This window comes from Ictidomys tridecemlineatus, chromosome 4 (assembly GCF_052094955.1).
Source record: "Ictidomys tridecemlineatus isolate mIctTri1 chromosome 4, mIctTri1.hap1, whole genome shotgun sequence".
Lineage (NCBI taxonomy): Eukaryota > Metazoa > Chordata > Mammalia > Rodentia > Sciuridae > Ictidomys > Ictidomys tridecemlineatus.
Genome location: NC_135480.1, coordinates 4119264 through 4141996, shown reverse-complemented (window position 1 = coordinate 4141996; position 22733 = coordinate 4119264). Strand labels below are relative to the sequence as shown.

The 22733-nt window shown below is 60.7% G+C and overlaps 1 protein-coding gene across 1 annotated transcript in view; it reads right to left on the bottom strand.

Moving 5' to 3' along the window:
• Positions 1-927: 927 nt before the first annotated feature.
• Shank2 (SH3 and multiple ankyrin repeat domains 2) overlaps positions 928-22733 on the bottom strand; it is a 380130-nt gene continuing 358324 nt past the window's right edge. Inside the window, 4 exon segments of the mRNA XM_078045409.1 lie at positions 928-6195; positions 14494-16894; positions 19007-19118; positions 20568-20698. Coding sequence (XP_077901535.1) covers positions 5625-6195; positions 14494-16894; positions 19007-19118; positions 20568-20698 — 3215 coding nt within the window. The 3' untranslated portion in view covers positions 928-5624.

The following is a 22733-nucleotide window of genomic DNA, read 5'->3' as shown; positions in this document are numbered from 1 at the left end:
CGACCTCGCCATGTCCATGCTGTCCCCTTCACATAGGCCTGAGGGCTTGGCTACCTGGCTGTCTCTGCTGGTGGCCATCCTGCCCAGTGGCTACAGGTCATGCTCTGCCCCACTCTGACTCAGCCCCTTGGCACATGCTTCCCCAGAGGAAGCCATGGCTGTGGAAAGTGGAATGGAGCCCTGAGAAGCTGCAGCCCCTTTCTGACCACTGCCTTCAGTTTCCCAGATTGCTGGCTCCATGTGTCCCTGAAACTACAAAATCTGGGTACACAGCTGATTCTGTCTGGGGAGCAGTAGTACTGACAGTCCAGCGAGGTTAATGGTGCAGGGGAAGATTCCAGATCTGAGGAACCCCTGCTTCCTGAGCTCTGTGTGTGTGGCTGGACAGCTTAGGGACACACAAAGGACACAGCACAAGGCACCTGCCCTCTGGAGTGTCAGCAGCTGCTGCAGGGGCCCCAGGAATATGGTGCCACTGCTCCCTCCTGGCAGAGGAATCCCACAGGCAGAGTGCTAGCTCCTGGCAGATGCCCAGACTTATCTGAGATGCCACTGCTCAGGGAAGCATCCATTGAGCAGATGGAGCCGGTGGTGAGGAGGCCAGAGCTGGGCTGACGGGGTGCTTACATCATGCTCCTTTCAGGAGACAGGTGTGACTAGTCCCTTAAACTTATGAAAAATGGGCATAGTGGGATGAATGGCCTAAAACCACTCCATGACAGGATCTTTGGGAAAATGATCAATAGCTGACCTGGATAAGCATTGCTGGCCAGCACCACTGGGGGGCGACACAACTCAAGGGAGGAAGGCCGCAGACCCCTGCTGTCAAAACTCTGGCTCAGGAATCTCATGCATGTGGGTATTTTAATTAAATGAAAGTCCCGAAAGTGATAGCATTTTAGTGGAAAAGTAATTGATGACACAGTCTTGTTTCAATGTTCTTTTATTTTTTAGCTTAAGCGTCTGTGGGCATCCCACAGTCTTAGGCTGAGACAGGATCCAAACCACGGCTAGGTCTTCTCGACATTTCACTGCTCGACTCGCCTTTGCTTTACCTTGTGCATTGATATGGGCTTCTCAGTTCAGAAAACAAGGCACTAGGACTATTTATCAGCTACATTGATACATTGAAGGTATGTTTATCCTTTCATTAAATATACAGCATTTGAGTACAATATGTTTTTATGCAGATTAGGTTCAAAACACCCAAGGCACACAACTTTGTTGGTTTTTTTTCTTTTTTTTCTTTTCTGTATTTATTTGAAGGCTCATATTAAAGTTTCAGAATTGCTATGAACAGAGAATTCCAGAGTAGAAGCAATGAACGGTGACTGTTGTAGTTTTAAACATCAAACAGTGAGGACTGGGAGATGTAGAACCATGTTAAGGGACCACACAGGAGCAAGGTCACGGACACAGCGGCTTGAGAGCTGACTTGATCAGATCTGCTGAAGTCCCCACCGAGCCTAGGCAGCCCCTGCACATGTGTTGAGAGGCCTTTTCCCCACTAGCAGATGTCCATGATGGCTTCAGACATGAGCACATCCAGCTCACTGGCTGCTAAAATGCCTCAAATCAAGTTCAAGTAAAAGAAAAAGTCTTCCAGTGATTTCCCACCCCCCAACAATACAGACTAACACTCATCCAGGACAGAGGCCTGGGAGAGACCTTGGGATGGTGCCCTTGTGGGGTACAGGCTGGGGAGGACTTCCAGGAGAGGAGGGAGGGACCAGGCACCTACAGAGGCTGTAGGTGGGCTTGGCGGACCGAAGCGCAGCAGTGCTGGGAAGAGCAAGTGAGCCAGCACAGAGCCTTCTAGGAACCAGGGCCCGTTTCCCCTGGAGAGCCTCAGTGGCTCAGTGCTCAGTTTAAACGCACTTTCCTAAAGCATGAGGGACAGCCCGGGATTCCTGGCTTAGGCTTATTCACCAAAAACAAAATTCCTTCCTGCTCTAGAACTTGGTATGTTGCTTGCTCAAGGTAACCAGAGAGGGTGTCCAGGCCTGCAGCTCCAGGGCCTATGGCTAGAAGAAGAGCCCGTGGGTGTGGGCCTCTGTCTTGCCTGGCTCGGCCTCGAGGGTGCTGCTCCCACCCACGCACAAGCAGCACTCAGACCTCAGTGCCAGGCTCACAGACATGTCACGGAGCCAGCCAGATGTGGCTCAGCTCTGAAATGACACATATTTCTATCAGGACACTGAGAATAAGGAAATGGAACCAAGCCAAGTGAGCTCAGTGAAAGGAGCATTTGTCCTCTCTGGTGACAGACATTACCTGGTCCATTTTAGGGAGGTAAAGCCGGCTATGGTGTCTCCAGTAACTTAATTAGATCGCAAGTTTGGCAACTTTTTGTTTAGTTCATTCAGTTTTCACTGTTCACAATCAGAACCACAACCTTAGTGCAATAGTATATTTATTTTTTTACAGTAATTTTGGTTGCCGTACAAGAGATTGAAGGATTGGGAGAAAGTGCAAATTACAGGAGCTTTTTTTGTTTTGTTTTGTTTTGTTTTTTAATAAAATCTAAAAAGAATTAAAGCACAAAAGTAAGAGCAACATGGAGGTGTGAATGTGTGTGGTTACACAGACTGTAGTGGGAGACATGGTATTTAAAAAACAAAAACAAACTGCCAATGGGAAGATCAGTACTGGTGACCTACACACGGAGAAGTCATTGCCAGATCAACTGGGTAATGCTTGCTTGTTCAATAACTCAGGAAAAAAACCACCATTTTATTAACTAAAGTACCACAAATAATTCACTTTGTGATGTGTAAATTCAGCAAATCAACAGTCACATCGAGTTATTTTTATATTATATGGATTAACTTAAAATGTGCACAGACGTCCTGGAGAAGGTATCTTGGCAGGTATACATAATTTACATCTGGAGAGATTTTGGTTTGTATACACAATATTACAGAAACTAGGCATGTAAATGCAGTTGGTTTAAATTACAGTATATAACAAAAGTTGATCTGAAAACCTGGAGTACTATTAACATGATCATTATATGAGCAGTTTAAGTTTGTTCCCGGGGTAGGGCCTGGTCCTGACGTGTCCCAAAGGGGGAGAACGGTGGGCGGCAATTTGGAGGAGGGACTATTGCTTTCTATAGCAAAGTCATCCAAGAGAGCTAGAGGCCGATTCGCGTGGCAGCAGGTGTGTTTGGTGGGTCGGGCCGGTCTGAGAGGGGCTCCTATTCCTAGGATGAGACGGCGCGAAGGTGGGACTGATCTCGGCCCCGAGGCTGTCGGGAGCTTGCTTCTGACCAGCCGCCGTGGCTGGAAGCCTCTGAGGGAGCAGAGCTCTTGTTCTGTCTTGCTGCCCAGCGACCGCAGGCCCAGAGCCACAGGCCTCGTGCCTTGTTCTGCCTGGCATTGAGCACAGGGGCAGCCCCCGCAGGCCAGGAGCGGCCCCTGACATGCTAAAATCACAAACGGGAGACACATCTGAAAGGCCTTGGCAGGCGCTGTGGGTCTGGGCTGGGTTTCTCTAGAGCACTGTGGGTCACCTTGAGATGGAAACCAAAGCTGTGGGATAGAGAGCCGCAGCAGCCAGGCACGCCCAGGGGTCAGGTTATAAAGATGGACCTGTGAGGGTCTGCAGCGCAGGAGGCCCAGCCTGGGTTTCCAGATCAAGGGCGTGTGTGTGCGCCCGTGTGTGTGTGTGTGTGTGGGTGTGTTTTGCCTTTGTTTTTGGAGGAAACTGTTTAGTGTGAATTGTAACCACTTTTGAAGAAATAATCATCCTTCAATGATGAAGTTCTAGCAAATATAGAAAATATAACACAGCTCTGCTGGTTCAGATGCATCCAGATAAGTTTGATTTAAAAAGGTCATACTTGTATAATTATTCCACAGAAATAGTATCATTAAATCACAAAAGTGTTTTTTTCTTTAACTTTCTAGCACTGAAGTGCACAAAGGCTGCCTAGTAGACCAGCCACTTTTTTTCTTAAAATATTGTGCTTATAAACTATCTGTACACCTATTTAAACTTGCAGTAAAGAAAGATTTTTAAATTACTAAAGTTTACGTGTTCATTCTAGAGTTCCAGACCTCATCAGACACGTGGTCGTGAGCATAAAGAAAAAAGGAAAAACCATGTTTTATAATTAGAGATGGGCTGGGCTAGTTCTGAAATCATAATAAAACCAAACCTGACATTCATGTCTCCTCCAAAGATGGGAGAATGTGCGGGAAGCCTGGTGATGTCTTGTGGCCCATGTTCAATGGGTGACCTCCCTTAGATGCTAGAGTTATGGTTTCAGGACGAGGGCTCGGGCAGGAAGCGGGCAGGCTCCGACCACAGGCCAGAGTGCTCCCTCCCCCGACTGCCTGCAAGCAGCCATGTTCTGCCCACACCCAGCAGCCCACCTTCTGTCCACCCTGGTCCTGGCCACAGTCCCTGCCCACGGGGTCCCAAGACCGCATTGTACTGTTAAGACAAGCTGGTGGGATTCCTGGACTCCTGGAGAGGAGGTGGACAGCCCCTGAGTGCCACTTTCCCCAGCCTCCAAGAGCAAAAGGGCTGGCTTAGCCCAGACACTTGCCCTTGGCCAGGCTTAGTGAGGCCGTAGTGCCCTGCCAGCTCCCAGAGAGGACATGGCTCCCCCAAGGGGCACATGCCCACACAAACCACGTGTCTTCTTGTCCTTCCCGTTGAAGTGGGTGCTCAGCTGCTCTGGCCTTTGCAGAGCTCAGCAGGCCTTCAGTGAAAAGGCTTCCAAGAGGCAGAGCCCCTCTCCGCCCACGCAGACGCTCTTTGGCAGGCAGCCGCTCGCGTCCCGGAGGAGGCTGGGGTCCCAGGCAGCTGCACGCCGGCTGGTTCCCGTGGCCAGGCCTCCCTTCCTCCTTGGGATCGTGACTTTGTGCTTTGACTAACTCCATGTGACATCTGTTTGGCCACCTTGGAATTATGCTAATAGATTTGCAGAAATAAAGAAAGAAAGCTAAGCAAAGCCGGGCACGATCCCACTCAAATGCCCACCACTGCCGAGAACCTCGTGGCCAAAGAGCCATGGAGGCACATCACAGGAGGAGATGGGTACAGGATCTGGACAGGGAAAAGCGTTTCTCTACCTTTCAGGCCCAGGAAGGGCACCCACAAGCCTCTGGGAGCATCTCACTGCACACAAGTTCGGGGAAGAGGCGGGAGCCAGTGAGCTCGGAGTATCCTCCGAGAAGCCACAGGACTGAGGACAGGCCTTGTGCCGGGGCCTGGGGTGATGAGAGCTGCCCAGGAAGCAGAGGAGGGAGGCTCAGGAGGTATCTGGAGTACGCTGTCTGCCTACGAGAGCAGGGGTCCCGCGCCAAACCGACGGAGCCTCGTGGACCCAGCAAAGCGAGGCTGCCTGTGTGCTGGGAGGTAGGCTGGGAATCTTCCCGTGTTAGAACTCCCTCCCCTGTCCCCTTGAGACAGAAGCCACCCAGGAACCCCACGTGGACAGCCAGGCCTCCAGGCCTCGGCTCAGACACACCACGGACGCCCACAGCATTTCTTTGGGTACCAGGAGACAAACCCATGGAGCGGGGTTGATGCTCAGACTCCGCTTGGCCTTCAGATCCCAGCGTGAGCCCATCTCTACTTATAACAGGGAGTCCGGGTGGGAGCAGCCGGCCTTATCTGTCCAGCAGCTGCTTGAGAGCACGCTCTAGGTTCATCCTGTGCCCGACCCGCGTCACCCCGAGGTCTATCAGGTCCTCCTTCTGGAGGTTTGGTAGGTGGCTGCCGTCAATCTCGTTGTCCATGAAGGTCTCTTTGTGCTCACCCAAGTTCAGGCTCTCCAGCCAGTCGGCCACATCGGGCTTAGTCCACAGGTGCACAGGTTTAGTCGTGAAAGGCTTATTGGAAATTGGCTGCTGCAGTATGGAGGGAGATGGCGACCTGCTGCGACCTGCTGGGTTCAAGCCAAACAGGTCCCCGGCAGGGGGCTGGCTTGGAAGGCTGAAGACATCCGAGAGGGTGGGAGAAGGAGATGCGGCAGCTGCCGACAGCGGGGCGGGCAGGATCTCCTTGTTCATCTCGGTTGGCGAGACCACGGGGCTGGGGGCACGCCTCGCTCCTGAGGTCCTGCTCTCGTAGTCGGGGGGCCGGCTTTGCAGGGTGATGGGCTGCGAGGTGCCAGGTCGGACGGTGAAGGTCACTGTCGTGCTCCGAGTCCCTGAGACGGTGCTCATGACCTCTGGGCTTCTGAAACAGCAACAGAGAAATCCGTCACCAGCCAGGCCACTGAGAGGCCGGGGAGGCACCACACCACACCACACCAGAGTGCCCCTGGCAGACGCACTGGCAATGAGCAGGCAGTTTGCCATGCCCTGGGCAGGAGGACAGGAAGCAGGGGCCTCGGGGACACCACAGCACACAAGCCTCCCACGCGGGTGCACCTCTCGAGGGCGCGGCCCGCCTCTGCTGGGGCCAGTCAGGGGTTGCACTGGCGAGGACCCTCCCTCTGCTGCCTGGCGGTCCTTGGTCTCAGGACCAGCGGGGGTGGGCCTGCTTCAGCGCAGAGGGCCCTGGCTGCAGGCCACGTGGGCTTGGAGGAAGCCCTCCCCTGACCCAGAGGACGAGGAGAGGCTGGTCAGTGTGTTGCGCCACCACAAGAGGTCAGCTTCACCAGAGACCAGTGACAGTGGCCCTGCCCGATGCGGCCTGGACTCTTGATGTGGCATGGGTTGTTAGTCACTGAGGGATCCCCTGCAGTGGGCTTGCTAGGAGGTGGGTGGGCCTCACTGGAGCAGACATCTGAAGGAACTTTGTTCCCCTGTGGGGGCCATGGGAGTCCTCGGAGTGGGCAGGAAAGCCCTCAGAGCTGGAGGGACAGGCTCAACTCTCCTCCCTTCCACCCCGACTGGCCCAGCGGGCACGGCTGGCTGCCGGGAGCGCTGGGGAGGACCCGTCCCTCCTCGCCCGGATGGGGCTCATGGCCGAGGAAGTGTCCCGTGCTGGCTTTCGAGGCCTTGGCAGCAGTTCTCTAGCCACCCTAGGAAGGACATGCACGCCGAGTGGGCCCTGGTCCCCGCTCTGCAGCCTGGGTGCCCTGCCTCCCTGTGCTCACAGTGCTGCAGAGGTGCGAGCTGCTCTTTCTTGCCTCCTGGGCTCTCATGTGACTGGACAACCTGCTTTCCCCTCTGGACAGACCCTGCCCCAGGGCCCTCAGGAGGAGCCCTCGGAGGTGCCTGCTGCGCCTCACTCTGTGCACCCCTTGAGCTGAGCCCCACATGTTCCCCATCGCCTCCCGGGAGACCAGTGGGAAATGCAGGCTCCTGACCCCTCAGACCTCCTGAGGTGGACTGATGACCCTGGGCCTTGGGAGCCTTGCTTGGGCCCTGCAGGCCGCAGGGGGCTGTGGGTGCTCTCCAGCCAGCCAGCCACTGGCCCTCCCCGAGGTCATTATCACCATTAAGTCCGGGTCGCCCCGGGTGTGGAAGGTCTGTGCTGTGGACTGCTGCAGCAGCCCTTTGGTGAGAAGGGTTGCAGGGGCTGGAGGGCGTGCCCTGAGGACCGCAGTGCCCAGACACCCAGGTGCTCACAGGTGCTTTCCTGGAGGGTGGGTGTCCCTGGTGGGCAGCCCCATCTAGGATCTGCCTGGGGCGGGTGGCCATCAGAGGTACTGGTGTGTTGGTTGTACCCGAAGGTCTGAGGCAGCCCCAGTGAGACACCGAGACTCAGTCAAAGGAAGACCCTGGAGCCCGGCAGGCCCTGCAGGCCGGGGAGGAGTGGGCGTCCTAAGGATCTGGCCTAGGGTCGGCAGGGGAGGTGGGCTGGGAACACACAGCCCCACCCTGCTCAGGTCCGGTTGCCCCGCTCCAGGTCCAGCCAGAACAGGCTGCAGCCCACAGGTGAGCAGACTGTCTGCCCCTCCACAGCTGCAGGGTGGCATTGGGGAGCAGTTGTTTCTACTTTGCAAGAACAACTGGGCTAAGGAAGTTAAAATATTCTCTTGCAAGTAGGTGTGCAGCCTGGCAGGAGTGGCTGCTGGGGTCTGTCCCAGCCTGGGCTTTTGGGAAGGGGGAGGGGTCTGAGGTGAGGACTGCCAGAGACACTTCCCTGCATTTCCTGCAGGGGGCGGGGCAGGAAGCTCGTTCCAGAGCCACTGGCTGAAGCCTGTGTGTGGTTCTGTTGGGAGACACCTGGCTGCTGCTCATCAGGCTCCTGTGGGGACAGTGGCTGGTTGCCCCGTGGCCCCTGGGGGCAGAGCTGGACTTTTGGTGAAGAAGGCTCTGCAGGCAGCTGCACCATCAGGAGCAGGGATGAGGCTCCCGACCCCTGGGTGGGCAGAGGAGGGGACAGCACACAGCAGACCACGCCCAGCTTGGCAGATGGCACTTACTTCTGCTCAGCACGACCCTCTTCTGCAAGCACCGGCATGGGAGCGGGAGGGAATGACACATGGAGCGACTGAGACAGCACTGCAAAACCAATCAAAGGGCACAGAACAGAGCTGCCGCAGGGCGGGATGAGCTGACTGTGGACCTCGGCCACGCAGTGCCTGCCTGGGGTTGGACCCTGGCCACTGCAGCGCCTGGCGGTGTGGACCCCGGCCACTGCAGCGCCTGGCGGTGTGGACCCTGGCCACTGCAGCGCCTGCCTGGGGTTGGACACCGGCCACTGCAGCGCCTGCCTGGGGTTGGACCCCGGCCACTGCAGCGTCTGGCAGTGTGGACCCTGGCCACTGCAGTGCCTGCCTGGGGTTGGACCCTGGCCACTGCAGCGCCTGCCTGGGGTTGGACCCCGGCCACTGCAGCGTCTGGCGGTGTGGACCCTGGCCACTGCAGCGCCTGCCTGGGGTTGGACCCCCGGCCACTGCAGCGCCTGGCGGTGTGGACCCTGGCCACTGCAGTGCCTGCCTGGCGGTGTGGACCCCGGCCACTGCAGTGCCTGGCGGTGTGGACCCGGCCACTTCAGCGCCTGGCGGTGTGGACCCCGGCCACTGCAGTGCCTGCCTGGCGGTGTGGACCCCGGCCACTGCAGTGCCTGCCTGGCGGTGTGGACCCGGCCACTTCAGCGCCTGGCGGTGTGGACCCCGGCCACTGCAGCGCCTGCCTGGCGGTGTGGACCCTGGCCACTGCAGTGCCTGCCTGGCTGGCCGCCCAGCGCAGGCCTGCCTTCCACGGCCTCCTCGACTCAGGAGAACACAGGCTGGAGGGTGGCACCAAAGGGTGCCTTCCTCTGCCTGGTGCCTTCTAGGGATGAGCCTGCTGCCGGTTCTCCAGCTCTGGTTCCAGCCCTGGCTCCCGGTTGGTGTTTTCCCTTCCACAGCTCAGGACGCATCGTCCAGGTGCGTGGCGGGGAATGCCACCCCACCAGGACCAGGGCTTTGCCGTCTTACCACGGGATGTCAGCCAGCCAGGCTAACCAGGCCAGTGCCCCTGCCCAGCATGGCTAACAGCAGAGGGCCCGGCTGGCCCACCCCCACCTCCTCAGCAGCGATTCCCTGGGTTCACCACCCGGCATGATTCCCTGGATCCTCCTGCGGCGGGATCATTATGTTGCTAAGCAACCGCTGGGTTGCGGCGGAACACACAGGAATCTGTTGCCCTGATTTAGAATGACACTCACACACCCCCTCTCTTGGATGATCACTCTCTAGTCTGCCTTTTAAATCAAATCCATATGGAAACATGAGACTTAAAAAAAAAAAGAAAACAGCCCAGGAGTTAAGTGGGACGTTCCACGGGCAAGACATGATTATGGAGGTGCTCACGAGGTGAGCCTGCAGGCGCCTTCTCACCATGTTTGCAGACTCAGCCCTGGCGGCCAGAGGCTGCGCATTGACGGCGGCTCCCCAGGCCCATCTGCCCTTCACGGGCCAGGCAGGTGCCAGAGCCCCAAATCCTTCATGAGCCCCCAGCACCATGTGACTGGGAAGCCATGTGAGCAAGTGGGCACTGTAGGTGGTCTGGTGAGGGCACCGGAGAGGTCCTGAATGTGTAGGCAAGGGGAAGGCTCTGGTGCCCAGGGGCACCTACCCCTGATCGTCATGAGCAGGTGCCCCTGAGTCTCCTTCTGTCCTGGCCACAGGCCCTGGGGGACTGAACCATCAGCAGTTCCCCACTCCAGATGCCACCATCACCCAGGGCACTGCCAGGACCTGCTCTATCTTCAGTCCCCAGGGCCTGGCCCAGGACAGAAGGAGACTCAGCCTGGCACCTGACCACCTGACGAGCAGGGGTCAGGTGCCCCTGGGACAGAGCTTCCCCTTGCTACACATTCCAGGACCTCTCCGGTGCCACTCACCAGACCACCTACAGTGCCACTTGCTGACATGGCCTTCCCAGTCACTTGGTGCTGGGGGTCATGAAGGCCCCCGTAGTGGAACTGAGGTTGTAGCCCCTATTAGCGGCTTCCATGTGGCTTCCAGGGAGGGGGCTCTGCCTCCAGCCAGGCACAGAGAGTTTTTAACAGCCATCTCGACTCAGGTTAAAATCCAGTCAGGGTAACACGGAGCTGTGACTGCTGAGGAACAGGCAAGGGGGCAGATGCTGTACTGTGGGGACCTTCGGAAGGACAGTGGGGCTGGAGGTGGCTTTTCCAAGAGCTGGCCCAAACTCGTTCCCTGGGCAGCTGGAACCTGCCCAGGGGTCTTGGGGACCTCACTCCCATGGGATGACTCTCCCTGAGCCCATCCCTACCGCAGTAGGTGACAGCCAACCTAGACATCCCTCTGCACACACCACGAAGGGCTGGTTGTCCAGAGGGCACCCAGCTTGAGCCCCGCCCTCTGGTGGAATCACAGGGACCCCGAGGCCCCTCGTCGCCTCTCCTGACCTTTCCTGATGTGCCAACGGAGGGCAGGCTTATCTGGCCGTGAGGACCCTGGGGTCACTGGTAAGGCTGACGCCTGGGCAGGCTGTGCTGGCTCTCCAGGTTCCTGGCATACCTCTCAAATCACCCTGTGGTCCTGCTTCAGGCCTGGACCCCCACAGCAGCCTCCAGCCCTGTGTCGCTGTGCAGGCCCCTGCCCCTGGCCATGCAGCAGCCTCTGTGTCTTTAGGAAGCAAAAGTGGAGTCACACCTGTGTTGCTGAGCCCTGGGGTGGCTGCCAGCCCATGGGCCACCTGCCCTCCCTCCTGGCCTGGTCTCCTGACATGGAGAACACTTTCGCTGGCCTGGGTGCTGTGCTCGCCCCGCGCCTTGCCATCCCCACCTGAGCTCTGCTTCGGTTTCTGACTGTGGCTCCTCTGTGTCTTTCCAGTGTCACTCCCTGAGTGGTGGCTCCTCTGTCCAGGCCGCTCAGCCAGCAAACCATGGCTCCTTGCTGCGTCTGTCCACTTGGTCTCTTGTTCAGCATGTATTGGTGGTTTCCTCTGGGAATTCGAGCTCCTCCAAGAAAGAGAGGCCTCGCGTGCTTTCCTGACCAGTGACAAGCCCAGGCTCAGCATGGTGCCCGGCACACGTGGGCACCAGTTGCAGTTGCTGCTGCTGCTGGCCAGGTCTGCTGTCCGTTTGAAGAGCCCCAGCCCCCCTGGTGCGCTCCTCGTCTCTCTCCACCCCAGGCCTGGTGTCTCTTGGGCTCAGCAACATGGCTGATCCATGGGCTCAGGACACTGTGGGCCATCCTGTGGTTCTGAGCCTCAAACTGGGTCCAGCCCATCTTCCAGGTCTGCTTTTGGGTAGCTTATCTGTCCCCAGCATGTGACTTTAACCAAGACCCTGAGCCCTCTCCTCCTGGGTCTGCAAGGTGACAAGAACACCACTCAGGTCACACTTTCAGTGTAGTGGAAATCAGGTGCACTGAGATGTCACCCAGGGTCACAAACGGTGAAAAGCAGGGTGCAGGCCAGCACCTACACACCTTCTGGGTCCTCAGGCCCCATGCCAGTAGTCCTGGGGAGCCATGGCAGTGGCTTCTGGGGGAGCCCCCCACTCCTGTGCCTTCTCCGCTTGGACCTACTGTGCCCAGAGATGAGATTTCTTCCCTGGCACAATCAGGCTGGTGGTTGGGAACTGCCCGGTGGCTCCTGTCTTGGAAGGCATCTCTGGCCAGGGTTTTCTCACCCAATGCTGTCCTAAAGGACACTTCCCGATGGCTTCCTTTTGGCAGCAACACACTCGTAGTCCAGGTGTCTCCAGATTCCACATCACTCTGGCCTCAGGGAACAGCAGAGGCTCAGTCTTGGCTCAGGTTAGGTCAGACGTACCCGGGAAAGAGGCGGGCATTTCACCACACCCACCATCCCTGGACCCTGTGCTGGGGTCTAGCAAGATGCGCAAGGGGTGGTCTCACCGCAGAGCTCTCAGGCAAGATTCCAGGAGCAGTGGACAGATCAGGGCAGCTTCTGCCCACAGTGTGCGGGCAGTGGCCCTCTCTGCTGGCGCCCTCTCCTGGCTGTGCCCGTGCTGCCTGCCATTTCAGAAGCCCGCTCTGTTTTCCAGAAACACTCGCCCGTGTTCCTCTGGAGGCGCTTCTCCACCCAATTCCGAGCCTCATTTTGCTCAGGGCCATTCATAGCTCTTGATTTCTGGATGCATTTGAGGATGGTGGCCTGTGTGCCACCCCATGGGTAAAGCCCAGGCCTGTTAGCCAGCTGGCAGAGGCGGGCACCCAGGGCCAGGGGCAGCGAGGCCCCGGCCACCCCAAGACCTACTGGTGGTGACGGGGACTGCTGTCCCGACCTCGTCCCTTGGAGAGCTTGTGCTGGCACTCCTGAGAGCTGGTCGGAGTGCTGCAGCGAGCGCCTGAGCGTGGCCTCCCCCACCTCATCAGCGCCTAGGGCGGCCCTCGGCTGGGAGTGGGAAGGACTGCACACGCCCTGGGCCGCCTGGTGACCGCCTGCCTGGAGAGTCCAAGCTGGGCACAGCCTGTGGCCTAGATAGCCTCGGCCCGCATTTGCCCACTAGCCCTCTGGCCCTCTGCTTGGTGAAGCCCCTGGCTCCTGCAGGAGGTCAGGGGTCAGACTGGGCAGCCCACTGGGAGGGGGACCGAGCTCCACGGCCCTGGCTGTTTCCTTGGCTGTGAAGCAGGAGTGACCACAGGCCTGCAGGTGGGACTGCACCCGGCGTCAGGCAGCTGCTTCACAGAGCAGGCCGAGGTCTCGTCAGCAAGGCCCCTCCTTGCCCAGTGTCCACCTGGGCAAAGACAGGAAGGCCCTAGAGTCAAAGCAGGGTGGAGTCCCACTTGGCTGGGAGCAAGCCATTCTTGTCCCTCCTACAGGGACTGGAGCAGGCGGGCAGCAGGTGCTTGGCGGCCTCTGGGGCTGTAGTCCCTGGGCTCCCCTGGTGGACATACCGGAGACCGTGGCTCAGGGGAGCTGCTTCCCTCTTGGCACCCTCCTGTCTGCGTCCTGCTCTGGCTCCTGCAGGCCCAGCACTGGCAAGCCACTCAGCCCTCGGGAGAGCCGGCTGCACCTGGGCTCCTGCCCTCGGCTGTCCTCCACACCGTCCACCCGAGAGCTTCTCAAGGACGCGGAGCACTGAGATGTGGTCTTCTGGTGGCTCTGTCACAGGATGCAGTGACAGAAAATAAAGAGCCTACTGTGGCTGGAGAGGGAGCTCTTGGAGGGCCACCTGGTATAGGTGACCCCTGCGTTTGACCTCCGGTGTCAGAAGGAAAAAGCAGAGAGCACCTGGGTGTCACCTCCCGGGAAGGATGGGCTGGCGCTGTTCCACTATCCCAAGGCTCCGCCTGTGTGCGCGCGCACCTTGTCCAAGAGCAGCGGAGCCCGGAGGTGCAGCCGCGAGGATCCCTCCACCTGGAGGTGCTCACTGATGTCGCTGGCGGCGGAGGCCCAGGAGCAGTGGCCACAAATGCGCCCACCCTGGGGTTGGCCGACCCTCCCGAGAGCAGTGGGAGCCCCAGCTGCAGATCCCAGTCACTGCGAGCGAATGCGGCCCCAGGGATGGCCCTGGGCAGGGCCTGCGAAGGACTTCCTCAGTCAGCACAGGAGCCTGGGCACCCTGCCTGGGCCGACAGCTAGCCGTTACCTCCACCCAGGGCCGCCTGCTGGCTCCTCTGTCACCTCAGCCCCCGTGGGACGCGTGAGGGGCAGCTGGGCCAGTGGGGCTTTTCCTTCGTGACCTTTGCCCTGGGTGGCACCTCTCAGCCGCCCCCCACGCGCCATGGAGGGAGAGGTAAGAGCCCACACGCCTGTGTCCAGACACGCCCCGCCACCCCTCAACCCCCCTCGCCGCCCCTCGCTAAGGCCGCTGCCGCGGCTGCTCTTGTCAGGCAGCTCTGACCTCCACCTGGGCTCAGCGAGCCTCCACCTGCCCTCGCAGCGGTCCCGGCAAAGGTCATCTCGGAGGCCAGGGCGGGGGGCTTTGTCCCCTTCATCTCATTAGGAGTCTTGAGGAGGGAGCGCTGTCTCCTGCCAGGACAGCTGCGGCTTTGACTCTGCCGTCCCAGAGTCTGGAGGGTGACACGCGGTTACGGCCGACAATGTGGCCATCACAGGGTTAGGGATCCCTCTTCTCATCCTCTTGGGTTCTCCCTCAGGGCTTTCGTGGGCAGCACTGGACAGTGTGTGCCCAAGCCAACTGTGAACTTACCTTGGAGCAAGGCTGGCGGACTTGACCCCTGCCGGCGAGTCCAGTCCTTCCCCCGGCTTTGCCGATTTCTCTCGGTTCATTTGCTGCAGGATTGAGTTCAATTCGCTAATAACGTTCGCCTTTGGGCCTGAGAGAATCGGGCTTTTGACCTCCGTGACATCACCCCACAACTTGGAGGTCCTTGGCTGGACGATCTTGGCCAGCCCAGGCTGGGCGCTGCCCGGTGGGGGCGGGGGCGCAGGCGGGGGAATGACGAAGCTGTCCGCGTCTTCCTCCAGGAGCGCGTCCTGATAAAGTGCATTGCTTTTGTGAATGATGGGCTTCATTTTTGGCTTTGGAGGTACGGGGGGCTTGTCGACCACGAACGCTTGCCCGTCTGCATAGACTGTGCAGGTGTCCACGCCCTCCCCGCCCTCAGAGGACAGGGTGGAGATGCTGGACACCGTGGAGATGGTGCTGGTCGTCTCGAGATGGTGGTCACTGCTACTGCGGCTGTCCACCTCCTCGATCCCAGAGTCGGCGACCGTGTCGAAGCTCTCAGGAGGTGGCAGGAAGGAGGCGGGCAGGCAGTTGGAAAGGCCGGCTGGCTTCTTGGTGTCCGCAGGGTTGGCTGGCTGGCTGGAGTTCAACGAGGGGGACGGAGGGGTATCGGTTTTCTTCTGCTTGACCGAGTCGGTGAGAGCGGGGACAGCAGCAGCGCGGTCATCGGGAATATCAAAACTATTTGCAAATTCCAGGGGAGGAGGCAATGGCTCTGTAAAAACAAAATCCTCATCCAAGTCCACGGATGCCAGGGGCGGGGGAGGGATGCGGAATGGCAAGACCACCGTCTCCTCCATGGAGCCCGCGGCCACAATGGTCCTGCCGGGCGTGGTGGCGGGCTCGGGGGTGACGGAGATCTGTAAAGCACCTTCGGTGTCGGAAACACCTTCTGGCACCGCGGAGGACGGGTGGTCTAGCGGCACGTCCATGTCCTCTCTCTCCTCCTCCTCCTCCAGGGGACCGCCCAGCTGGGCAGCGTCCACAGTGTGCACCATCAGCAGGCCGGCCGACTTCTGCTGGGCCGTGTCCACGATGCTGATCAGCATGTTCTTGTCCCCGCCTCTCCGGTCCTTGCCCAGGTCTGTCTCGTACTTGTTCTCCGTCTCCTGCCGGCGCAGGGGCCCCCGGGTGTTCTGCCTGGTGACGGGAGGGAAGCCAGCGTCCCCACTGGGCCGCATTTTGGTATCAATATAGAGAGGCTTGTTGAGGTCAGCCTTGGGGGCCTCCCCCTTGGTCCCCTGTTGGGACTCCTTCATGGCTCGGTCCCTTGCGGAGAGTGCCAGGGCCAGTGGGGAGCTGGGATCCAGCAGGCGCCCGGTGAGCGGGTGGACATAGTTCTCTGGGCTGACGGCGTTGCTGCTCTTGGGGGGTGCCGCTGGGCTGCCCTCGGGCCCCTTGGCTTTGGATGCGGGATTCAGGGGCCTCCCGGCCTCACCCTGAGCACCGGCCTCGCCACCGACCACAAAATGGTTCTCGGGCTCTCTTGGCGCTGCCACCGGCGTGGGCGACACCAGCAGCTCTGCACTGTCCTCATCGCCAAACCCACCCTCCTCCGGGAACTTGGAGGGCCGCATCCGGGGGGCAGGCGGCCCCAGGCCCACGTCCTCATCCCCCAGGTCCGTGGAGAGGAAGGCTGGGGAGTTCCTCCTGGCCTCCAGCCGCTTCTCCCGGTCACGCACAGCCCCCGCAATGGCTGCGGCAAAGGGGCTGCTGGAGGCCAGGCCGTCCTCGGGCCGCAGCTGGCCGGGCTGCTCGGCCGGGGGCTCGATCTCCACGCTGCTGCCCTGGCTGCTCTTGCCGCTGCTGCTGGTGGAGGGCTCCTTGACGATGATGGTGGGGATGGGGATGGAGCACGTCTTCTCGGGGCTGTCCTCCACGTTGGACTGCTTCACCAGCACGCCCTTCCGCCGGGCGGGCTTGGCCGGCACGTAGACGGCCTTGCTCGCGATCCTGCCCACCTCCGAGTACGGGTTCTCGGGCATCTGGCCCCGCTTGCTGCGGAAGGTGGCCTGGGGGGCCGCGCTCCGGCTGCAGAGGTCCTCGGAGTCCAGGGAGTAGCGGTCCAGCTCTCGTCTGTAGAACATGCCCTTCTCCCTCATCATGGTGGCCACTGTGTCAGACCTGGTGGCGGGGGACACCTTGGCAGCAGGATTCTGACTGAACGCAGGCTTGATGGTCCCGTAGACTCTCGGAGTTGGGGACTTGGGGCAGTTGTAGGCAGTGGGGGAGGGGGGAGGTGGAGACGGGGGCACAGACTGCGGTGGAGGGGGGATGTCCTCGGACGTGTCCGGCATGGACAGGCTTCTGGTGAACTTCAGCATCGGAGGGGCCAGGAACTGCCGCTCTTCCTCTGTTATTCCTGCGAGCAGAAAGCGGGTTTAGCTTGGCATCCCAGCTGCGGCCCAGCCCACTGCGGGTCTCAGGCCATGCAGCCGCGCGCGCCACCCGCACGGCACACGGTACAGGCCGCAGCGCCAGAGCTCGCTGTGCAGCCCACTCTGGGCCACAAAAAGAAAGAAAAGCGGGCGTGGGGGGCACGTGCAGGAGCCCTTCTCCAGGTACACTGTGGGGCCCGGGAGGCCAGGGCGGGCCCAGAGGCGGGCGTGTGGCTTTTTAGGCCACGCCTGGGTCGCCAACGCCTCCTCTCAGATGGCCACACCAGCCGGACCCTCCTCTGTCCCTGACCCTTTTGGGTGTGGCCTGGCCCTGGGGTCTGCAGCTGTCACCCACCTTCTGGGGCCTGAGGGTAGTAGGTGCCACTGTGTCTGCCCACTGGTGTGGGTGGGCAGTGCTAAAGCTGCTGCTGCTGGTCAGCTGGCATGTGAGCCCTGTGGTTGCTGCCCCTGTGTGTGGCAGACCCTCTGCCAGCAGCAGAGCTGTGTCCCTGGTGGTCCCACTGGGCTGACAGGGGTTGTGGCATCACTGTGATGGCCTTGGGGAGATGGAGGCCCCGCACAGAGGGCTGTGCACAGCCAGCCCCTGGGTCCCCTGCAGGATGGCTGTGAGTGGGCTGGCCAGAGGTAGGGCCATTTTGGCTCTGGAACTGCCATGAGGGAGGGAGCCCTCCTCAAACCAAAGACTCCAACCCACATGGCCACAGGCTCCTGAGCAGGCACTAGGCAGGGGCCGAGGGCGCTGTCGGGGCTCAGCCCAGAGGCTCCGCACTGGCCTGTCTAGGACTCTCTGCAGCGGGGTGGAGGGCGGAGGCAGGTTCTCATGTTCAGCCGGGGCCCAGGTGCGTTGGCCAGGCACAAGCTCAAAGCCACGTTCTGAGACAACTGTCCAAGCTCGTGGGTACTGAAAGTGAGTGGGCTGTGACTGCGCCCCTGGGGACACCACGGTGCACCTGGAGCATGCTCTGCATGGTGACTGGGGTGACTACTGGAGCACAGCACAAGGCACGAGCACAGGAACACAAGCCACACACACCACAGACCCAGGGACCACAGCTGTGCGTCGGGCAGGCAGGGTTCTAGGGCAGCAAAGTGCACTACTCGGAATTTAGAAAAGTTCCCAGGACAAATCATTGACTCCAGTGGAAACTTGACTTGATACGGGTGTTCCAAACGGCACCCACTCCCGTGGGAAGGCCGTGGCCTGCAAGGTCGGTGCCGGCCGCCTCTCAGTGGCCTTGGCTGCATGCTGACGCCTGGCAGCTGTGTTCCGTGGAGTCACCTTATACAAAGGGCAGATTTCAAGGTGGAGGCATCCACTAACCTGATAGAAAGATTCTGCTGTCTGACAGGGAGGAAATCAGTCGTTATCAACCAGTAAGGATCAGAGACACCGCGGGTGTGGGCAGCTCTGCGGAGGGCGGGCTCAGGAGCAGCCGCCACCCCCTTGTCACCGCCCGCCGCCTCCTCTTCACACTACAGCCCCAGAACTCCAGAACCAGAGCTGGGTCCCCGGGGCAGCCGGACGCTGGGGTGGACGCTTTCACCCTGTGTATGTGGCAGGCCCTCCATGTGCAGCAGTGGCCTTGGCTTCTAGCAGTTTACAGGGCAAGGACAGGGCTGCATTCTCTCCCAAAGGGACTGCGTCCCGGGTCAGAGTCTCCCTGCCGGTCAGAGTCGAGGCAGCAACTGGGATGGCCCCGGCGGAGGGAGCTGCTCTCCAGGACAGCGTGCCGTCCTTGCCATTGGAGAGCTGACCAGCCTCCCGGAGGAACATGTCCCGTGAGCTTGTTCCACAAACAAGGACACAGGGTCCACTTGCCCTTCCCACGGGCCCCGCCTTTCCTCCTGGCTGGTGGCCCTTTCACCCCACTGTTACAAGTAGCCGTCAGACCAGAGACCATAGCCGCACTGCTTGTCTGCAGGGGCGGGAGGGCTTCCTGCTCTGCGCTGTTCAGGGGCTGCCTGGTGGGGGACCTGGGCACCCCCCCGGGGCAGGCCTGGGGAGCAGCTAGACAGCCTGGCCCGGGGACAGACCTCCCAAGGGCCCCTTCTTTGGGTTAGGTAGTGCTTCTTACCTATGGATTTCTGCCTTCGCATCGTACCTCGGGGGAGGCCCAGGAACGGGCCTTTCGGGCTCCCGGGAACTGTGGGTGTCATCACAGCAATCCCCTGGCGCTCGTACACGGACTGCAAACCAGAAAGCTGGGTGAGACACGTCCTGGCTGGTCTCAACCAGAGGGCAGCAAGGAGGTCCCTGCACCGCCACAGGCCCAGGTGGTTCCAGGGTGCCGGGGGCTGCGTGGAGACCGGGCAGCCCCTCTGCCTCTCCGACAGCTCCAACAGTGTGGGATGCAGGCACGTGCTGCTCTAGGGACACCCTGCACCAGAGCAGCTGGACAAGGCTCTGTGGAGTGGAGCCAGGTCAGGTGTCCTGTGAGAATGAGCATAGTGGCAGTGGGGTGTGATGTGGGCTGTACCCTGTGGCCTTGGCCACATCCTCCAGCAGGGCCTCTGTAGTCCTCCTCTGTACAGTGGGCTAATGCTGGCCCCGCAGCACGTGTGAAGGGGACCAGGCGTGGGCGCTGTCTGGCAAGCAGGACGGCCCTGTAGCCGCCTACCCGCCTGTGGCCAGGGCTGGCCCCGCCTCGCCCCCCACCCCCAGGCCTGCTCTAGGAGGAGCCCAGAGCTCCCCTCCTCCACCTCGAGGCCGAGTTCCAGGTGGCCTCCACCCGCCCCTCCACAGGTCCTCCCAGGGCTGCGTGCCAGGCTGAGCCTGCTGCCCCGGCCAGATGTGCACACCCAGGGGCACCCGAGGACGGCCGTGCCCCGCCCATCTCGCTCTGTAGCCCGCCCTGAGGTTGGGGAAGGGAGGCCAGGGCCTGCTGTCCCACAGGGCAGGGGGGAGGGTGTGGGGGACAGGGTGGGGCGTGTCGGCACGGCAGGGACACCGGGTGGCCCAGCAGCTCGGGAGGTGAGCCTGGGGCTGAGCACTCTGGACCCCCGTCCTTGGTGGCGTTTGTTCCAGGGCTCGGCAGAGCTCACGCAGCAGGCTTGGGGAGTTGGGGGGCCGTTGTGGTGGCTAGCGGAATCCCGAGAATACTAAGCCACACAGTAGTAAAGGGCATGCTCAGAGCGGGGCCAGGCGGGGGACACTGAAGCCAGCGAGCCGCGGCCCCGGCCCAACCCCGGCGGCACTGCCTGGCCTGGCGCAGCGGGTATGGAGAAGCCCTGCCTCGCGGCCTGGCCGCTGCTCCCTGAGCCAGCAGGAGTGCTTCTGGCCCGCGGCGGGGCCGAGGCGAGTCAGGTACGGCCCTGTGCTGAGGGTGTCGTCCATCCTCAGTGTCCACCAGAGGATGGACCTCTGTGCAGTGCTGGCCAGAGGCTCCTTCCACTCCAGAGTGGCTGTGTCTGAGGAGCACTCCTGAGGGCCTCTGGCCACAGCTCAGTAGTCCTCAGCTGGCACATGGGGGGACGCCCTCGAGGCTGGGGGCCGAGTGCCAGTGCTGAGGCCCCTGTGGCAGGGCAGGGCAGGGCAGGGGCATGGTCTGCACGCCCGGGAGGTCCTCTGCACTGCACTGACCCCTGCTTCTGTGTGCCTCTAGACCGCCAGCCCTCGTCCTGGGGACAGTCACTCACGTTCATGTCTGAGGCTGCTGGGAAGCACCTGCTGGTGGGCCGCTGTTTGATGGTGGCCACTCTGGTCTCCATGGCCATGCTCTCAGCCGTGCGGGAGGGCTTGGGGGCCGGGACCGTCTCCTCTGGTTTATCTGCAACACAAGGTGAGGTTGGAGGGGCCAAGCACAGGCAGGAGGGCAGGGCTGGGTGGGGAGGAGGCAGGGTGCAGCAGCGAGGGGACTCGGCCATGCATCGCTCCCTGCCCCGTGCACCCCCCTCAGCGCCCACACGGCCTCCCCAGGGGTGCACTGGACAGGTGGCGAAGTAGACCACAGCACCTCAGGCTCTGGGTTTCCTGAGGAGGCTGCATCCTCACTTCTGGGATCTGTTTTGGGCCGTGTTAACTGACTGCTAGAATTTCAAAGACACTCCGAAGTGTGGTTCTTTGGGCAACTAAGTGCATTTTTCAAGACAAGGGCCCTATCCCCAAGGCTGGAACTTCGACAGTGTGTTCAGGAAGTTGGTGGGACACCCAGGAGTCCCCACTGTGATACTTTCTGCACAGGAAGTTCCCACTCATTCTTTCCACAGTAGAACATTCTGGTTTCTTCTTGAAACTGGCCCACCACCCAGTCCCTGGAGCTGCACTGCCACCCAGTCACCCGGTACGAGAGCATGGCCTTCCGAAGGGCCGACCAAGTCCCATGAGCAGGTGTAGAGGGAAGGGGTCGTGGGAACGTCCGCAACGCGCAGAGCAGCCGACGTGAGACCCTGACACCGTGGAAGAGGCTTGATTCCAGTCCCGGCACGAGATTCCAGGGTTCAAGGGGGCCGGCTGCAGGCCCAGTCCTGCCCTTGACCTCAGAGCAGTTCCACATGTATAAAGAGTTACCCAGAGAGGAAGGAAAGAAGTGGAAGAATGGTGACAGGGACGGAAGGTGAGACAGGGACGGAAGGTGAGACAGGGACGGAAGGTGAGACAGGCAGGGACGGAAGGTGAGACAGGCAGGGACGGAAGGTGAGGCTGGGACAGAAGGTGAGACAGGCAGGGACGGAAGGTGAAGCAGGGACGGAAGGTGAGGCGGGGACGGAAGGTGAGGCGGGGACGGAAGGTGAGGCGGGGACGGCCTGGCTTGCCGAGGTGTCTGCAAGCCCGGTCTGCACCCCACGCTAGCTCTCTGGCCAGCAGGAAGTGGAGTGGGTCGCAAGGTGCCAGGGAGTGTGGAGGCCCGACCGTCCTCCTGCCCCTCCTGATGAGGTGGCCGCTCCCAGGTTCTCCTGTTCTGCGGGCTCCCCTCCCCGGGAGCAGGCACCTACCCTGGTGTGTGGTGAGCACCTGCCCCTCAGGGGCTGGGCAGGACGGGGGGAACGCCCAACTCTCGTTCCTAATGGCAGTGGGGTGCCTTGGCTTGCAATCAGCTGAGTCCTCACCCTGAGTTCTGCCACCCTCCCCTGCACCGAGGCCCTCATCCCCTGCTCCTGGGCCCAGATCCTCCTGCCAGTGTCTGTACCCCGACACTGCAGGTTCTCTTGTCCCTCTGAGGCAGGCTCAGGTGAGGCCCGGGTGGCCTGCTTTGGAGAGCCAGCCAGGATGCATGGGGCCCGCTGGTCTGTGCCTGCAGGTTGGCCTCTCGGCTGCTTGGCTTGGCCTTGGATGAGGGTGGCTGCTTGTTGCCCCAGAGTATCTTTCTCCAAGGAAGGGGACCGAGGCCTGTCCAGCCCTGGGGTGCTCCGTGCCACCACTGCAGTGAGTGGGACAACCAGAGTTGCTCTGAGAACCAGCAGTTCTTGAAGTGCTAGCCCTGGCTCCTTTTCTGCCGCCCACCAAGGGTGTGGCCTGGGGGACACAGCAGCCCTGGGTCTTTGCTGCCGAGTTCCAGGAGAAGGACTTCAGCCCAGGGGACTGTGGGGCGCTTCAGGTGTAGCTCCAGTGCACCCGCCTAGCCCCGCTGCCTCTGACTGTGCACAGGGCGCCCTGCCGGCTGCTGGCTACCTTGCTTGGGCCTCGACTTGGCAGGCTGACGTGGGGGAGGTCCAGGGAGCACTGGCCTGGCCTTTGGGCGCTGATGAACTCAGTGGCTGGCAGTTACAGTGGGGCTCTGAGCACTCAGAGAGGCTGGACCTAAGGTGCAGAGGGCTGTGGCCCTTGCTGAAGGCCCTGGTGGGGACTCTGCAAGAAAAGGCTGG